This window comes from Schistocerca cancellata, chromosome 7 (assembly GCF_023864275.1).
Source record: "Schistocerca cancellata isolate TAMUIC-IGC-003103 chromosome 7, iqSchCanc2.1, whole genome shotgun sequence".
Taxonomy (NCBI): Eukaryota; Metazoa; Arthropoda; class Insecta; order Orthoptera; family Acrididae; genus Schistocerca; species Schistocerca cancellata.
Window position 1 is genome coordinate 153,139,139 of NC_064632.1, and position 19,042 is coordinate 153,158,180.

Consider the following 19,042-nt stretch of genomic DNA (forward strand, 5'->3'; position numbering starts at 1 on the left):
GCGCACAACAGGTGGAGTAAGAGGACACTTCCGTAATCTTTCCAGTCGGCGATATTCTCGATGTGCAGCTGCAGTACTACTGTTGTTTTGATAATAGTGCTTCACCAGTAATGCTCTGCTCCTTTTGTTCAAGCTCATGTTGACAATTCAACAAGTGCACTGTGAGAGACTACGAATCATGAGGACTCATTGCGGTCCCTGGAGGCCGTAGTTGGAACTGAAAGGTGGCGAAGTGACACATGGAAATAAGGCACCCCGTACTCAGGACATTAATGCTACCAAATTTGGTACTCATACGGTAATTAGTTTCCGTGTTCTTTCTTTCTTTCTTTGTCTGAGCCTTGTCCCGCAGTTACGCAGGGTCGGCCATGGTTAATTGGATGTGGCATGATAAGTTTAAGGGGTGGCCGGATGCCGTTCCTGCCGCCATCCCGTACCTCCGGGAAGGAATTAGGGTACCCCAGCAGTCGGTGTCTAATGTAAGCCATGGAATAGTGCGAATGTGTTGCAAATGTCTGCAAGTCGTGTAACTGTGGCGGGACGTGGGGACCAGCACGGTATTCACCTAGGGGATGTGGAAAAACGCCTAAAAACCACATCCAGGCTGGCCGGCACACCCGCCCTACGTCGTTAATCTGCCTACCCGAGTCCAGGAAGAAGCACATTAGCGCTCTCGGCTACCCTGGCGGGTAGTTAGTTTCCGTGTTATAACATGTTAAATAGGGAAAGTTTAATTATAACCACCCGGTATAATGTAGACAGTAACGGTGCTATCACGCTATCTCGGAGACTCTGGAAATTACCTTGACATCTGCCGATTTTGTTCCGTTAAGAGCGACGTGTTGAGTTCTGTCTGCAAGGAAGTCTCGAATCCAGACGCAAATCTATTCTGGTACTCGATAAGCTCGAATGTTTTTCACTGAACGGCACCCGGGGCGGAGTCAAACGCCTCCCAGACGGCAAGGAACACGGCATCAAACTGAGCGCCATGACTACAGTGCTGTGGGTCTCAAGGAGGAACAGAACGAGCTGAGTTTTGCAGGATCTCTGTTTGCGGAATCCATGTTGAGGTGCACGGCATTCGGACACTTCCGATCAGATAGCCATTAATAGCCGGTGAGATATGTGTATCGTCGTCTTCGCTAACGCGTGTCCAGTGTCTTAAATCCGCCGTGCCATCTCGCTACAGGTCTGACACGACTACAGACGAGACGAAAGCGTACGGGTGGGCGCCGAGCGTGGCCGCTGACCCCAGGGCACGTTTCGCTGACAGGAAGGGCACCGTTAAAACCGTGTGTGTGTGTGTGTGTGTGTGTGTGTGTGTGTGTGTGAGTGCTGTCCCTGCCGTCGCCGTGCAGCCGGTGAGGCGAGGCAGGACAGCCCGGAGCAGGGGACAGGGGTTCCCCTTGCCCGGTGTGGGCTGACACACGAGTAGGGTCCGCCCGCCACGGGACCCTGCCACGGCCGACGAGGCTCATTGTTCGGGATGCAGGCGGCAGCGTCATCTGCAGCCTCCCGCCCACCACCCAGCCGGTAGGGGAGGCTGGCGGGGCATTCGCCCTCCACTGCGTGGCCGGCTCTCATCTTCTTCTTCTTTCTCTCGGCCCCCCCCCCCCCCCCCCACTGCACGGTCTGACTGCTTACCGACAACTTACTTCTTCTTCGTCCTCTTCTTCTTTTTCACGCCCTCTACTGCGGGCCGGCCCGCTTACCTACGACTTTCTTCCTCTTCTTCTTCTTCTTCTTCTTATTTTCCTCGCCCTCCTCTGAATGGCTGGCCAGTTTACCGACAGCTTTCTTCTTTTTGGTCTTCTTCTTTTTGTTTTCCCTTCATAGATTAGGTTATTTTACGTGTTCTAGTCAGTCACCTCTTTTGTACTCTTCTCCTCTGTCTTGCACCTCTAGGACTGTAGTATTACTCCACCGCCTACACCTTAAGGCCGTGCGGGGTTAGCCGAGCGGTCTCAGGGCTGCAGTCATAGACTGTGCGGCTGGTCCCGGCGGAGGTTCGAGTCCTCCCTCGGGCTTGGGGGTGTGTTTGTCCTTAGGATAATTTAGGTTAAGTAGTGTGTAAGCTTCGGTACTGATGACCTTAGCAGTTAAGTCCCATAAGATTTCACACACATTTGAACATTTTTTTGAACACCTTTAGGTAATTAACCTGTATCATCACATCAGACGCCTAATGAAGGCTGTATACTATCATTTTGTTGCGCAAGGATTTATTAACGATAAATTATAGCCCTTCAGACCACAGAATGATGGTGTAATAGTGAGACTGTAATTTAATTTTGTGACCAGGTGAGATACGTATGTAATAAAAGTCAAAGCTACTGTAAGTTCTATTGTTTATTATAAATGCCCACACAGAAAGAGAGCAGCAGTTGCACTGAAGTATAACAGGAACATGTTTGAGAACGACGCATTCACTGAAAAATTATCACAAGAACACGAAAATTTTAGAAGTAACTAAGGTTGGCGATAGGTAGGTTACTACTAACTATCCGTTTCCGTGTACTGGCGACAATATTGCCAGAATTTGAGTTCGTGAAATTACGCGTCCATGTTACTGACAAGAATGATATACAGAAGAATGGAAAGGGAAATTAGATGACTATCAGTTTGGTTTTAGAAAAGGTAAAGGCACCAGAGAGGCAATTACGACGTTGCGGTTGGTAATGGAAGCAAGACTAAAGAAAAATCAAGTGACGTTCGTAGGATTTGTCGACCTAGGAAAAGCGTTCGACAATGTAAAATGGTGCGAGATGTTCGAAATTCTGAGAAAAATAGGGGTAAGCTATAGGGAGAGACGCGTAATACACAATATGTATAAGAGTTAAGAGGGAGTAAAAAGAGTAGCGACCAAGAAAGAAATATTGGGATTGAAAAGGGTGTAAGACAGGGATGTAGTCTTCCAACCCTACTGTTCACTTTGTACATCGAAGAAGCTATGACGGAAATAAAAGAAAGGTTCAGGAATGGAATTAAAAATCAGGGTGAGAGGACATCAGTGATATGATTCGGTGATGTCCTTCCTATCCTGAGTGAAAGTGAAGAAGAATTACGTGACCTGCTGAATGGAGTGGACAGTCTAATGAGTGCAGAATACGCTCTGAGAGTAAATCGAAGAAAGACGAAAGCAATGAAAAATAGCAAAAATGAGAACAGCGATAAAGAGCATCACGATTGATGGTCACGAAGTAGATGAAGTTAAGGAATTCTGCTACCTAGGCAGCAAAATAAACAATGACGGACGGAGGAAGGAGGACATTAAAAGTAGACTAGCAATTCGCATTCGATAACCAACAGAAGTATACTAGTAACAAACATAGGGCTTAATTTGAGGAAGAAATTTCTGAGAATATAAGTTTGGGTTGGGTTGTTTGGGGGAGGAGACCAGACAGCGAGGTCATCGGTCTCATCGAATTAGGGAAGGACGGAGAAGGAAGTCGGCCGTGCCGTTTCAAAGGAACCATCCCGGCATTTGTCTGGAGCGATTTAGGGAAATCACGGAAAACCTAAAGCAGGATGGCTGGACGCGGGATTGAACCGTCGTGTTCCCGAATGCGAGTCCAATGTGCTAGCTACTGCACCACCTCAATCGGTAATATACGTTTGGAGCACAGCATTGTGTGGAATTCACTTCTATAGTTTTCACCTAGTTTTCCCACAGTCCATGTTTCACACATGGGCTGTAGGAAAACTGGGAAATAGGAGAATCGAAGCATTTGAGATGTGGTGCTACTGACGAAAATGGTTCAAATGGCTCTGAGCACTATGGGACTTAACTTCTGAGGTCATCAGTCCCCTAGAACTTAGAACTACTTAAACCTAACTAACCGAAGGACATGACACACATCCATGCCCGAGACAGGATGTAATGTTGTTGCATTAATTTACTATGAAAGCGGTGCTGATAGACAATATAAGCGGGTTAAAAGCTGTGAGCTGTCTGGGGAAGTTAACCTTGCATTACTGAGCAACTGTTTCACCAGGTATCCAGTCTAGCTTACCAAATTCCCAACCAGACTAACATTAATTATAATCTTTTAATAGTCATACGACAACCGGTGATATATATATATATATAAGATAATTTAAATAAAAGAAATAAATCAGTTTATATTTGGAAATTTATTTTAACATTGATCAGTGAAATTTCAGCATATTACACTTGAGTCGTAACTAAGCCGGTGCCTTATTTAGGATTGTGAAAATGTGAGATTGTAATCCTACGGATCACATCAAATATGGAGCCGAGATTGGGAGACTGCAGGCAACACTGCATTCATAAAATAACACACGAATAACGTTGAAACATATGCAAGAGGAAATTAACCACAACCAACCAATTCAATTTTCAACCAAAGAAATTACGTTCGTAGCACAATCCTGGTATACTAAATTCATACTAACTCTCTGTGAAATCTTCCCAAAAAGAATAGCTGAAGGCTACTTTGATGATTACACCACATGCTTCACGTGGTCAACTTGGTTTACACGAAGAGTGTAACTCCACAATAATTTTGATAATGAAAATAAATTAGATCGAAAAGCAGTTTACAAAAGAAATACCTCGAACTGGTTACTATCGTCTTACTATTAACCTGATGGGTCAAACAATTGTATAAGCACATGGTACTGGTCTCACAAAGTAGGTTCCGTATGAGACTGTGTGACATGAATTACATATAAACTGTGTTTTAAAGTGTAGTAGTGTGACAGATCGTTCTTGTTTATGTGTAAAAGTAACACGTTCCACTACTCAGTCTCCTCCCAGATAGTTAGAAACGCCACAGTAAATTTAGAAGAGTAATTTATGCCGTAAATGACAACAGATTTAAGAAATTAACATGAAAGGAATCCAACAGAGACCTTTCAAGGATTCGAACCTGCGACCGTAGCGGTCGCGCGGTTCCAGACTGTAGCGCCTAGAACCGCTCGGCCACTCAGGCCGGCGCTACAGACGAATGTTGAAAATTTGGCGCACTGGTAAGGTAAGGGATGAGGTTCTGCGCAGAATCGGAGAGGAAAGGAATATGTGTAAAACTCTCACAAGGAGAAGGGACAGGATGACAGGACATGTGTTAACACATTAGGGAATGACTTCCATGGTACTAGAGGGAGCTGTAGAGGGCAAAAACTGTAGTGGAAGACAAGGATTGGAGTACATGCTTCAGATAACTGACGACGTCGGTTGCAAGTGCTAAAAAAAAAAAAAAAAAGCCAGAAGGGCATCTTTCTGCTACTCATTAACTCTCTAACGTTTACTTAGTACTTTGCGACCTATATACGCCGAAGCCGATTGCAGATATTACCATATTTTTTAACGGCGTCGTTGCGTTGGCTGCCAGTGCTGCTGTCGGCGGCCACTTTCTTGGACAGTGGCTGTGAATACCGAAAAGCGTCACAACGCGTACTTTACATCATGCTCAAGTTGCAGCTGCAAGGTAAAAATGACTGCTTTTTATACCGAAGACTGCGAGCAGATTTCGAAGTGATTCTCTCACTAGCAACGGACGAAGAGCCACCTTCGTTCCTCCGGTTTTCCCTCGTAACACTCACCCCTTCTTCGAGAGTCAATCCTAGCCTCTCCCGTGCAGTCATCTAATCGCATGACTCAGTTCTCCTGGTGCGTCCTCCCATTTCGCAGTATAGTCCAAAACTACTATATGAGACCAGGCTTACCAATGAAATTTCCGCATTTTCGCACCCCGAGGCTTGCAGCTAAAGAAAGGAATGTGTTCTGGCTCTGTCCTGTAGGTGCCTCAAAGGAGCACACTTACAGAATCCTCACACGTCACCTGCCGGAGAGTGTGGTGTGCGGAGAGTATAGAGCCGTAAATACCTGTAGCTTTCACAGAGCCTGCGTACTGTCCAGCGGTATATTGCTCTCTTATCGGCAGACTGGCGTCGTCTTCTCTGCATTCGCCAACCAAGGTTCATTGTTTCCCGCCTTCCACAAAGTTTACTGTACTTCACAACGCGCTCACAGCAGACAAACGCTTTATGAACGTGGGAGCAGCGGTCGTCTCGTGCAGAATTCCAATGACGGCTTTACCCGCTGTGTCAGCTCGCGACCGACGCGCGCTCACCCTGTCTAGTGCACACAATAGCCTTCGCCAAACGCTGTCCTACCTGGCGTCGGCCCACCTCCACAACCTGCGTTAAAGCTACCCATCGGCCCGCTTTGATCTGCTGACTGTCTGTGAAACCGCCAGTCCATCCAAACCTAGCTCTCAAGAAATGAAACGCGCGCAAGTACACTCCTGGAAATGGAAAAAAGAACACATTGACACCGGTGTGTCAGACCCACCATACTTGCTCCGGACACTGCGAGAGGGCTGTACAAGCAATGATCACACGCACGGCACAGCGGACACACCAGGAACCGCGGTGTTGGCCGTCGAATGGCGCTAGCTGCGCAGCATTTGTGCACCGCTGCCGTCAGTGTCAGCCAGTTTGCCGTGGCATACGGAGCTCCATCGCAGTCTTTAACACTGGTAGCATGCCGCGACAGCGTGGACGTGAACCGTATGTGCAGTTGACGGACTTTGAGCGAGGGCGTATAGTGGGCATGCGGGAGGCCGGGTGGACGTACCGCCGAATTGCTCAACACGTGGGGCGTGAGGTCTCCACAGTACTTCGATGTTGTCGCAAGTGGTCGGCGGAAGGTGCACGTGCCCGTCGACCTGGGACCGGACCGCAGCGACGCACGGATGCACGCCAAGACCGTAGGATCCTACGCAGTGCCGTAGGGGACCGCACCGCCACTTCCCAGCAAATTAGGGACACTGTTGCTCCTGGGGTATCGGCGAGGACCATTCGCAACCGTCTCCATGAAGCTGGGCTACGATCCCGCACACCGTTAGGCCATCTTCCGCTCAAGCCCCAACATCGTGCTGCCCGCCTCCAGTGGTGTCGCGACAGGCGTGAATGGAGGGACGAATGGAGACGTGTCGTCTTCAGCGATGAGAGTCGCTTCTGCCTTGGTGCCAATGATGGTCGTATGCGTGTTTGGCGCCGTGCAGGTGAGCGCCACAATCAGGACTGCATACGACCGAGGCACACAGGGCCAACACCCGGCATCATGGTGTGGGGAGCGATCTCCTACACTGGCCGTACACCACTGGTGATCGTCGAGGGGACACTGAATAGTGCACGGTACATCCAAACCGTCATCGTACCCATCGTTCTACCATTCCTAGACCGGCAAGGGAACTTGCTGTTCCAACAGGACAATGCACGTCCGCATGTATCCCGTGCCACCCAACGTGCTCTAGAAGGTGTAAGTCAACGACCCTGGCCAGCAAGATATCCGGATCTGTCCCCCATTGAGCATGTTTGGGACTGGATGAAGCGTCGTCTCACGCGGTCTGCACGTCCAGCACGAACGCTGGTCCAACTGAGGCGCCAGGTGGAAATGGCATGGCAAGCCGTTCCACAGGACTACATCCAGCATCTCTACGATCGTCTCCATGGGAGAATAGCAGCCTGCATTGCTGCGAAAGGTGGATATACACTGTACTGGTGCCGACATTGTGCATGCTCTGTTGCCTGTGTCTATGTGCCTGTGGTTCTGTCAGTGTGATCATGTGATGTATCTGACCCCAGGAATGTGTCAATAAAGTTTCCCCTTCCTGGGACAATGAATTCACGGTGTTCTTATTTCAATTTCCAGGAGTGTATTTCATGTGTTGGCAGTCACTGTCGGATGGTCTTTAATAAAAATAATGGAATATGCTATTTTCAAATCAAATTAATTCAATCTACATATCACTCTATATAACTTAAATCTCGAATATTGATAATGTGGAAGTTAACGAAACCGTCAGTTTTCCAGTCTAACATGTGTTCTCACCACCTGTTTATGTTCAGATCTTTCTTCTTGTACAGTGAATCAACTTGTAATTCATCTCTAATTTCGATAACCTGTCGTCCTCAGTTGCGTGTAATATTGTATTGAGAACAGTGGTCAACAAATTTAAAGCCGGCCGGAGTGGCCGAGCGGTTCTAGGCGCTACAGTCTGGAACCGCGCGACCGCTACGGTCGCAGGTTCGAATCCTGCTTCGGGCATGGATGTGTGGCATGTCCTTAGGTTAGTTAGGTTTAAGTAGTTCTAAGTTTTATGGGACTGATGGCCTCAGAAGGTAAGTCCCATAGTGCTCAGAGCCATTTGAACAAATTTAAACTTTTCCTCTACATCTGGTTTGTATATGTGTACCTAATTTTAGGGGGCTGAATTCACTGGTAAAATCAGTTTTTCTGTTTCACGTCACATTTTATAGATACACAGCAGATTCAAAAACAATTCTGGCAAACACTGACAGAATTGAAGCCATCAAGGAATACATATTCAGAATTTTAGAACTTAATACTATTTAATTTGTGTACATGGACATGACACCAACAGTAGGTCTAAATTACTTCACAACATATTTTCAACTTTAATCGTGTGTGACCACGGTTCTCTTGTTTCATTGCTGTTTCATCACTCTCCCTAACAATAGCGCAGAAGTAGTCGACCTTTATCGAAGGGTTCCAGTGAGGTTAGTGATGATTTTACATAGTACGGATGTCTTGACGAAAGTGTTCAAACAGCTCATCACTTACGGCTACCAAATTTTCTGGAAATAAATTATGGTGGGAATGTAAAAATGAATTTCAAGTGGCATTCTACACACCCTGTTCTTTTACTTGTCTAAGAGATCATTCACAGTGGATGGAAGGGACCGAACAGTTAATTCGGTATTTGTTGGTTTGGTATCAGAGGTTGCAAGAGTACTAAAGATACATTTGAAAACTTTGTATCAAGTTTTACTTGAACGGCCTGAAATATTTGTGAGGCAGAAGGAGCAGTGTGGAGAAAGGTATTTAGGCTCACGCCACAGTACTGGAACAGCGAATGGCATGGGTTAGCGGTTACCTTTCAGCCATTCGGTTAAAGCGGTAGTATTGGCTATGCGGACAACATGAGGTGCAAAAATTCTTATGTTGATTATCAACAGGAAAAGTAAAATACCGTTTAGATGCCTTCTTAATCATTCAGTTATTGGTTTTCTTTGAAACTTTCGGGTGAACCTCCCACACATAGAGTTGAAGTTGTCCGGTTGGGTCAGACAACATGGACGTTTGCTAGTTGCAATTTTTACAATGTGTAAGTTTTAAACACTGTCTCTCACAAGAAGTACTCACTGCGGTAGCAAAAACTCGTAAAATTGTTGGGCCGAGGTAAAACTGATGAGAATTGCATCATGTTCGTTTAACAAGGGAAGTCTGGGAGGTGTCTCCCTCCGATTTTCTTGAAACTTTACATGTAAGTAGAACTTGAAAAAGTATTAGACATGTGCTTTTTTTAGCTGATTTAGAGGGCAAAATACGCCCATAAAGTTGAGCCCGAAAAACACATTTTGCAGATATCTTCACTTTAAACCAATATTTTTGACCTGAATCAAATCGAAATCGATTATTATAATAAACTGCATTATACAATTGTGAAATTGACCACAGGGGCTACTTTCCTTATCTTGCAGGGGGTAAAATCACATTTTATGAAGTAACCTTTGGTAATAAAAATTCATAAACTAACTATAGAAACAAAAAGAAATTTTTTACAAAGTACACGATCAAATAAAGTTGATGTGTTTTTGAATTTATCTTAAGTGTCCCTGCATAGGGTAAACTACCCCTAACGCCACTGAATAATTTTCAGTGTTCCAGCTAGCAGTTTTCCATGATAAAGAGTGCTTCAAACTACGGATTATCTTGTCGTCAGGTGAGTAAAGTTTAGAATCTTTGTCACGTCTGCCATCTAGTGACGGTTTGTAGGTCTTTCTGTACCAAAACAACAAAACCTAAAATGTTAGTACAACTACACTAAACAACAACAAACGGTGAAATTCGGGATACAAACAATAAAAATCCCTTAAAAATTCAAAAACGTTTCATGCTAATTCATTCTTAAGGGCAGATTCGGGTTCTACACACCAAAAATACATACATAACATCCCAGAGGGAAAACGGCTGTTGAGTAACGTAATTATTATTTTAGAACCGTCTAATCACAACCGAATAAACCAGTTTTTGTTGCTGTAAACGATCCGCCTCTATTATTTCAAGGCCTGTTCAGTGGTCTGGAATATACAAGGTGAGTCACTAACTATTGCTAAGAAGAACAACTCCGGAATTATGACAGGAGCTGAAAAGTTTGTGGGACAAAAGTTGCATGGGACAGCGGGGGCCATAATATGACATTGGTTTTTTGTTGCTAAGTCGCTTCAGAGATATGAAGGTAAACTTTTTTTTTTTTTTAAATCGGATGCTATAGTTTGGTACTTATTTTCTGATAGCAGCTGTCGAGGCGAATCCAATGATGTGTAACAGATGTCTTTGAAGGTCAACGAAGGTCAGAAAGTTGGCATGGACGTCCATTTACAGAGGGTGTTCGAAGTGATGACCATTGGTATCAATGCAGTGCTGCAATCTTCTTATCACGGATTGAGTAGTATTCCTTATCACATCGGCACTTATCGAAGCACATACTCTAGTAATTGTCTCTGGTATATCGTGCAAATAGTAAATAGTCGCCGAATACGGCGTATCCATCTAATGTGCCATTGACATGTAAACAGCATTCGACGGTCTCGCAGTATAATTGTTTATTGTTTGTTTCAAATAGTTCAAATGGCTCTGAGCATCTGAGGTCATCAGTCCCCTAGGCGTAGAACTATTTAAGGAAGGACGGGGAAGGAAGTCGGCCGTGCCCTTTCAAAGGAACCATCCCGGCATTTGCCTGGAGCGATTTAGGGAAATCACGGAAAACGTAAAGCAGGATGGCTGAGCGCGGGATTGAACCGTCGTCCTCCCGAATCCGAGTCCAATGTGCTAGACACCGCGCCACCTCACTCGGTGATATACGTTTGGAGCTCAGCATTGTGTGGAAGTCACTTCTATAGTTTTCACATAGTTTTCCCACAGTCCATGTGTGAAAACTATAGAAGTGACTTCCACACAATGCTGAGCTCCAAAACTGGAAAAGAGGAGAATCGAAGCATTTGAGATGTGGTGCTACTGACGAAAATGGTTCAAATGGCTCTGAGCACTATGCGACTTAACTTCTGAGGTCATAAGTCCCCTAGAACTTAGAACTACTTAAACCTAACTAACCTAAGGACATCACACACATCCATGCCCGAGGCAGGATTCGAAACTGCGACAGTAGCAGTAGCGCGGTTCCGGACTAAAGCGCCTAGAACCGCTCGGACACAACGGCCGGCGTTGTATGTTTCCTCCTGCTGTGTCCACCAGAATGGCGGTACGCAGCCATATACAAGTAGGGAGCCATTCAGCTAGTCCAGCCTCCAGTGTGACAGAACGTACACTGTTGCGCAAAACTTTCGCATGATGTTTTACTGCCAAGTTACATAGATTCATGAAACTTGGATCATACACAGAAAGAACTGCTTCAGTGTGGTGCAGAAGTTCACTAAAGGAAATACGCAATTAGACGAACATAAATGGCAATTTCATTCAGGCAATAATTACGCTGTATTCACCGCAATTTATGATGGCCCGGTTGGGCATTACAAAAGATGTGATATGGTTCTTGACATCGCGTAAGCCGGCCTCGGTGGCCGTGCAGTTCTAGGCGCATCAGTCCGGAACCGCGCGACACGGGTTCACAGGTAGATGCCGTGTTTCTTGACTTCCGCAAGGCGTTCGATACAGTTCCCCACAGTCGTTTAATGAACAAAGTAAGAGCATATGGACTATCAGACCAATTGTGTGATTGGATTGAGGAGTTCCTAGATAACAGGACGCAGCATGTTATTCTCAATGGAGAGAAGTCTTCCGAAGTAAGAGTAACTTCAGATGTGCCGCAGGGGAGTGTCATAGGACCGTTGCTATTCACAATATACATAAATGACCTGGTGGATGACATCGGAAGTTCACTGAGGCTTTTTGCAGATGATGCTGTGGTGTATCGAGAGGTTGTAACAATGGAAAATTGTACTGAAATGCAGGAGGATCTGCAGCGAATTGACGCATGGTGCAGGGAATGGCAACTGAATCTCAATGTAGACAAGTGTAATGTGCTGCGAATACACAGAAAGATAGATCCTTTATCATTTAGCTACAAAATAGCAGGTCAGCAACTGGAAGCAGTTAATACCATAAATTATCTGGGAGTACGCATTAGGAGTGATTTAAAATGGAATGATCATATAATGCTGATTGTCGGTAAAGCAGATGCCAGACTGAGATTCATTGGAAGAATCCTAAGGAAATGCAATCCGAAAACAAAGGAAGTAGGTTACAGTACGCTTGTTCGCCCACTGCTTGAATACTGCTCAGCAGTGTGGGATCCGTACCAGATAGGGTTGATACAAGACATAGAGAAGATCCAACGGAGAGCAGCGCGCTTCGTTACAGGATCATTTAGTAACCGCGAAAGCGTTACGGAGATGATAGATAAACTCCAGTGGAAGACTCTGCAGGAGAGACGCTCAGTAGCTCGGTACGGGCTTTTGTCAAAGTTTCGAGAACATACCTTCACCGAAGAGTCAAGCAGTATATTGCTCCCTCCTACGTATATCTCGCGAAGAGACCATGAGGATAAAATCAGAGAGATTAGAGCCCACACAGAGGCATACCGACAATCCTTCTTTCCACGAACAATACGAGACTGGAATAGAAGGGAGAACCGATAGAGGTACTGAAGGTACCCTCCGCCACACACCGTCAGGTGGCTTGCGGAGTATGGATGTAGATGTAGATGTAGATGTAGACTGCTATGGTCGCAGGTTCGAATCCTGCCTCGGGCATGGATGTGTGTGATGTCCTTTGGTTAGTTAGGTTTAAGTAGTTCTAAGTTCTAGGGGACTGATTACCTCAGATGTTAAGTCCCATAGTGCTCAGAGCCATTTGAACCATTTTTTTTTATATCGCGTGAGGTCACCACGGAAGTAGTGCATGTTCTGCAGCATGTCCCCATGTTGGCCATAAGGGTTGCAAGCAGTGGTAGGGAGTTCTCTTCCTCCACCAGCGCGGTTGACAACAGCTGGAGGGTCGATTGTACGTGTGGGTGTGATGCAATATGTCTCCCCAACGCATCCCATGACAGCTCGAAGCGATTTGAGTCGGGGAAAAAGGAAGGCGTCCATTCGCCGAATATCATCTCGTGTTAATAGCTCGTGGTTTCGATGCGGTCGCTCGTTGTCATCCACAAAAATGAAATCAGGACCGAATGCGCCCTCGAAAAGACGCATATGGGGAAGGAGCACAGTGTCAGAATAACGTCGACTGGCGAGCGTACCGTGGTAAATATCTGGAGATTAGTAGTGCCTTGCAACATAACACATCCCTACGCTATGAGACTTGGACCACCAGAACGGCAATATTCGACAATATTTCTGGGTACATCGCGTCGTAAGAGGGTAAGTCAAAAAAAAAAAAAATGGTTCAAATGGCTCTGAGTACTATGGGACTTAACATCTGTGGTCATCAGTCCCCTAGAACTTAGAACTACTTAAACCTAACTAACCTAAGAACATCACAAACATCCATGCCCGAGGCAGGATTCGAACCTGCGACCGTAGCAGTCCCGCGGTTCCGGACTGAGCGCCTAGAACCGCTAGACCACCGCGGCCGGCAAGAGGGTAAGTCCAGTATGAGGAATCAGACCATGTCTACTTTCGTCAGAGAAGAGCACACGACCCTCGCTTCCCGTTGCCCAAGTCCCTATGCTCCCACTCGGTGTCACCGACGTGCGGAATGCCAACGGAAAGCGGCGAACTGGTAGTCGACATAAGAGAGATCCTCCATACAGCCTCCATACCACTGTGGAAGTGAGAATGCGTGCCTTAAAGTTCCGTTAAAGGTGGCTGCAATTTCAGCCACTGTTTAATATGAGTCAAGTTTTGACGCGCGTGGTAGCGGTCATGTGCTGTTGTAGCTAACCGTGGTCGATCATCTCCTCTGTTCCGGGCAGCTTTACCTGTGTTTTAGAACGCACCACCTGCACATGAAATAATGCTGTTAGCAGTGCCAAACTCCTGGGCTAAACTCGTCAAACTTCGTCCTTCTTCCTGTTTCTCGTTCATTCACTCCTATGTGAAATCACCCAAATTCTCTGGGGAATATTGAAATGAATAACACCATCACAGAGCACTGTAACTGCTCCCTGATTGACAGGCACTGTTATTTCCCGTTCCTTTCACTGCCTCGTGTCGCGGGGTCAGCCCATTTGGCACTATAATCAGGCTGACCTCACGCCATGGGACGTCCAGTCTTCTGGACATTACTGGGGGCCTCTGGAAATATGTTCGCGCACTTCCATTGATTTACACCACGTTGTTAATACGTTATGTTTTTGTGTCTATTTCGTGTTTTACAGGGCAGTGTAGTTACTGTCAGCTGCCATAAAGGGAGCACACGTCACTCAAGTAGTCCTATCCATGCGCCATAGCCATGGTCCGACGCCATAGACAGCGCAAAAAACACGAACTATATCATGCTTCCGCCTGACGACACTCTAGTAGTTTTTAAATGAACATTCGTTCGGCACTAGCGGATATACATTGAAGAGCGAAAGAAACTAGTACACTTGTCAAATATCGTGTAGGGCCCCCGCGAGCACACAGAAGTGCAACAACACGACGTTGCAAGCACTCGACTAATGTCTGAAGTAGTGCTGGAGGAAACTGACACCATGAATCCTGCAGGGCTGTCCATAAATCGGTAAGAGTATGAGGGGGTGGAGATCTCTTCTGAACAGCACGTTTCAATGCATCCCAGATATCCTCAATAATGATCATGTTTGGGGAGTTTAGTGTCCAGGGTTCCTGGAACCACTCTGTAGCTATTCTGAACGTCTGGAGTATCGCATTGTCCTGCTGGAATTGTCCAATTAGGAATGAACAATGGACATGAATGGATGCAGGTCATCAGACGGGATGCTTATGTATGTATCATCTCTCAGAGTCGTATCTAGACGTATCAGGGGTCCCACATCACTCCAACAGCACACGTCACACACCATTACAGAGCCTCCACCAGCTTGAATAGTCCCCTGCTGACATGCACTGTGCATGGATTCCTGAGGTTGCATCCATACCCGTACACGTCCATCCGCTCGATAAAGTTTCAGACGAGACTTGTCCGACCAGGAAACATATTTCCAGTCATCAACAGTCCAATGTCGGTATTGACGGGCCCAGGTAAGGCGTAAAGCTTTGTGTCGTGCAGTCATAAAGGGTACACGATTGGGCTTCTGCTCCGAAAGTCCATAGCGATAATGTTTCGTTGAATGGTTCGCACGCTGACACTTGTTGATGGCCCAGCATTGAAATCTAGACCAATTTCCGGAAGGGTTGCACTTCTGTCACGATGATGGTTTCTTTGAGTCGTCGTTGGTCTCTTTCTTGCAGGATTTTTTCCGGCTGCAGCGATGTCGGAGATGTAATGTGTTATCGGATTCCTGATATTTAGGGTACACTCGTGAAATGGTCGTACGGGAAAATCCCCACTTTATCGCTTCCTCGAAGATGCTGTGTCCCATCGCTCGTGCGGTGACTGCAATCTTGATAACCTGCTATCGTAGCAGCAGTAACCGATTTAACAATTGCGCCAGACAGTTGTCTTAAATAGGCGTTGCCGACCGCAGCTCCGTATTCTGCCTGTTTACATATGTCTGTATTTGGATACGCTTGCCTGTACCAGTTTCTTTGGCACTTCAGTGTAAATGGAGATACAGCTCCACTCAGCTGTGAGATTTAGTGTCACAGCAGCCATGGAATATCCACTCGATGTCACAATATGCGTGTACAGTATACAGACAGGATTAGAATTTCCTACTGCCACAGCCCGACTGGACATTATGCTGGTTTAATCAGTCATCGTTCTCCCAGATAAATTGACGCTTAATGGGACTGATGACGGAACAACCAATGGATAATGTCATATCTAACGGAAAGAATGCAGAAAGTTGTCCTTAGGAATGAAGGCAGTATAGTCTAGGCACATACTTCTGACTGGGGAGAAATAACGTATGGGGTTTCCAAGGTTCAGTATTAGGTCCATTACTGTTCCTAATATATGTAAACGATCTTCTGTCCTGTATTCAACAAGCAGAATTAGTTCTTATTGCATATGACACTAGTAATCAATCCAACCACATGTACAGAAAGAGAACAAGTGGTAAACAAAACTCTTAAAAGTATCACTGACTAGTTTTCTGCTAGTGGTCTCACCATCGATTTGAAAAAGACGCAACATATTCACTTCTAGAGGTACTACACTAATGATAAGTGTAACATATGTGAGAGAATAATAAATAGGGTGGAAACTTCAAACTTCTGAGGGGTCAATGTTGTTGAGAATTTAAATTGGAAAAACTCATTTTGGAACTCCTGAAACAATTTAATTCAGCCACATTTGGCATTAGAAACAATGCAAATCTTGGGGAGAGACAGACAGTAAGTTCATATATTTTGCGCATTTTCATTCAAAAATGTTTTATGGAATAATGTTCAGGGGTAACTCATCTTTAAGAAAGACAGTCTTCATTGCGCAAAACTTGATCTAAGAATAGTATTTGGTGCTCACTCGCGATGATCTTGTAGACATCTGTTTAAGGAGTTGGGCATTTTAACTACTGCTTCACTGTACATTTATTTCGTCATGTTATTTGTTGTAAATAATCCACTGCAGTTCGAAAGGAACTATGTGGAACATAACTACAGTACCAGAAGGTAAAATAACGTTCATTACTTCTCATTAAAGTTATATAATTTGGCAAAAAAGGAGTGCACAATGCTGCAATAAAATTTTTGAGCACTCAACTAGTGATAAAAGTGTCTAACACACAGCAAAGTAAAATTTGTGTCGTTGATAATTCATTCCGTTCCGTAGAAGAATTTCTATTACTGTAACATGTAAAAGGTGGTGGGTAGGAATTACAAACTCACTTCCGTATATCTTTATGTGTTAAAAAAATGTGAAATGTTCAGAACGTAACTGTACGTACAAATTAATGTAAAATGACTCTTGCCACATCGTTACGGTCTATCGTGCAAAATTATCCATGGGACACGTAACTAAGTAGCTGGGTCAGTTTTCACAATTAATGAACTTTTAACGAGACTGTCACACCTCATCTTCACACTTTAGTTAAATATTATGAAAATTTCTTTTAATTAATTGTTGTTAATTGTTTCTTAATGTCCGTGCCACCAATTCCTGTCCAGAACCAGGTTTCCTGTGACTAGGCTGGTTAGCTGATGTGTACTTAGCAAGCCATATCGATAACAGCAACTAATTCCGGTGGTAGAAGGTTTTCTTCCTGCCACATTTATGATGGGACGCCACATGTCTTTGGCGAACACAACATCTTCACTTGACTTATGTATCCAATATTTTCTGAGGAAGATTTTCCAATTATAGTTTTCATTTTCTACCATTCTTGTTGTGCAGAGAAGACGCCACAGATCACGCGGTATCGAGTTATTGGATAGTTTCGTCGGTCAGACGCTAGCATCATAAGACCATTTTCTGTTAACAATTAACGCATTGCCACCAGGAAAATTAGGATTTAACATCTGAGTAAGTTCGCCTCTGATGAATAAAACTAGACACTAAATAATCGACCTCTACAGGGTGAGCATAAAGTGCAGCGCTGACTATAGACATTTATTTCAAAGGAGCGATGCTGGATACAGCTATTCAATTTGTTGCAAACAGTAGCTTAACTCATAGAACGTTTTACGGATGCACTTCGACATTTGCTCCGTTTGTTGCCTATAGAAGTTCAGGGCGATAATTTCTCTCTCTGTCTTGGACAACCTCTCTCTCGCCACCGTTTCTACAGCATGTCCTGGGTGTACCGTAAGAGTCTTCACATCAGCAACTGGTGGACTGAAACTTTATTCTTAATCTAAGTCCACGAAACAAAAGTCGAGACGGGATACGTCACGTAGACTTGGTGCCATGGAGTTGGACCGTCTATAGAGATCCAGCTGTCCGTAAAGATTTCCCTTTGCGTGGCGATGCTCCGTCTAATCGAAACGATAGCCATGATTGAAACAAGAGAGAGCAAGAGAGAGACCAATCAGATGTTGTTAGAGCATACATAGAAGTGCACCCATAAAAAGCGACATAGTCATATGGAACAGTAGCCATAAGAAACTTTAGAAGTTTGACTGTGATTTCCAACAAACGGTATAGCATAGTTCCTTAGAAATAGTTTGTCATAATGATGGAAAGACATTGTGTTCAGCGTGCATGAAGATGCCATCATGGCTAAGTTAAGAGGGAGAAAATTTCAACTTCGTCCGTTCGATGGACTACCTGTTACATCGAAAGCGTCCTTTTGAGAAAGTATCTTCCCTGACTACCGCTCTGAATAGGAGGAGGGCGAACTCCCATCCCGAGTTACTGCGCGTTAGTTCGATACGATAAAACCTGAACCTGGTAGGCACCGTTAAGCGAGAAGGGGGTTAAGCCGCGCCGTTGCGGGCGGCTGCAGCTTCCGCCCTGCCGGCAACCGACCTGTCCGGCAGTTAAGTGGATCCGGCGGTCCAGCGCTTCCCGTCCGGGTGTGGGCTCCAGGGCGCGCGTCCCGGACCAGCCGCATCCCGCGCTGGAGCCTCTGGAACTGGAACCGGTCGCGTTCCCAGGCCCCCGCGGGATGCTGGCGCGGGTCACCGCCGGGTCGCACTCTTTAAAGCGAGGCCCAGCATCCAGCGCAGACAACGCTCTTTCCCAGGACGCATCTCCTGACCCCTGGTCGAGGAACTAGTCTTATCGTCGGGGCGCTACTGGTATATTTTCAAGGCGATGCGGTCTCTTCCAGTCGTCGTGAGGTACCGGAAAGTAGCGTTCCCGTTCACGGCGACCAATCTTTCCGTAGTCCCTCGCCCACCTTTAACGTATGGAACAACCTTGCGTCATCTCGCTCGGGTAACAGTTTTCTCGTCAACGACAGATGCTTGCTTAGTTCGCATCCATGATCCGTCTCCATTTCCGGTGCGTTATGGGGTCAAC

General features: G+C 45.6%; 1 protein-coding gene across 1 annotated transcript in view; it reads left to right on the forward strand.

Moving 5' to 3' along the window:
- LOC126092677 (centrosomal protein of 128 kDa-like) overlaps positions 1–18,797 on the forward strand; it is a 146,856-nt gene extending 128,059 nt beyond the window's left edge. The window contains exon 4 of the mRNA XM_049908398.1: positions 18,525–18,797. Coding sequence (XP_049764355.1) covers positions 18,525–18,797 — 273 coding nt within the window. The remainder of the gene's footprint in view (positions 1–18,524) is intronic.
- Positions 18,798–19,042: the final 245 nt, after the last annotated feature.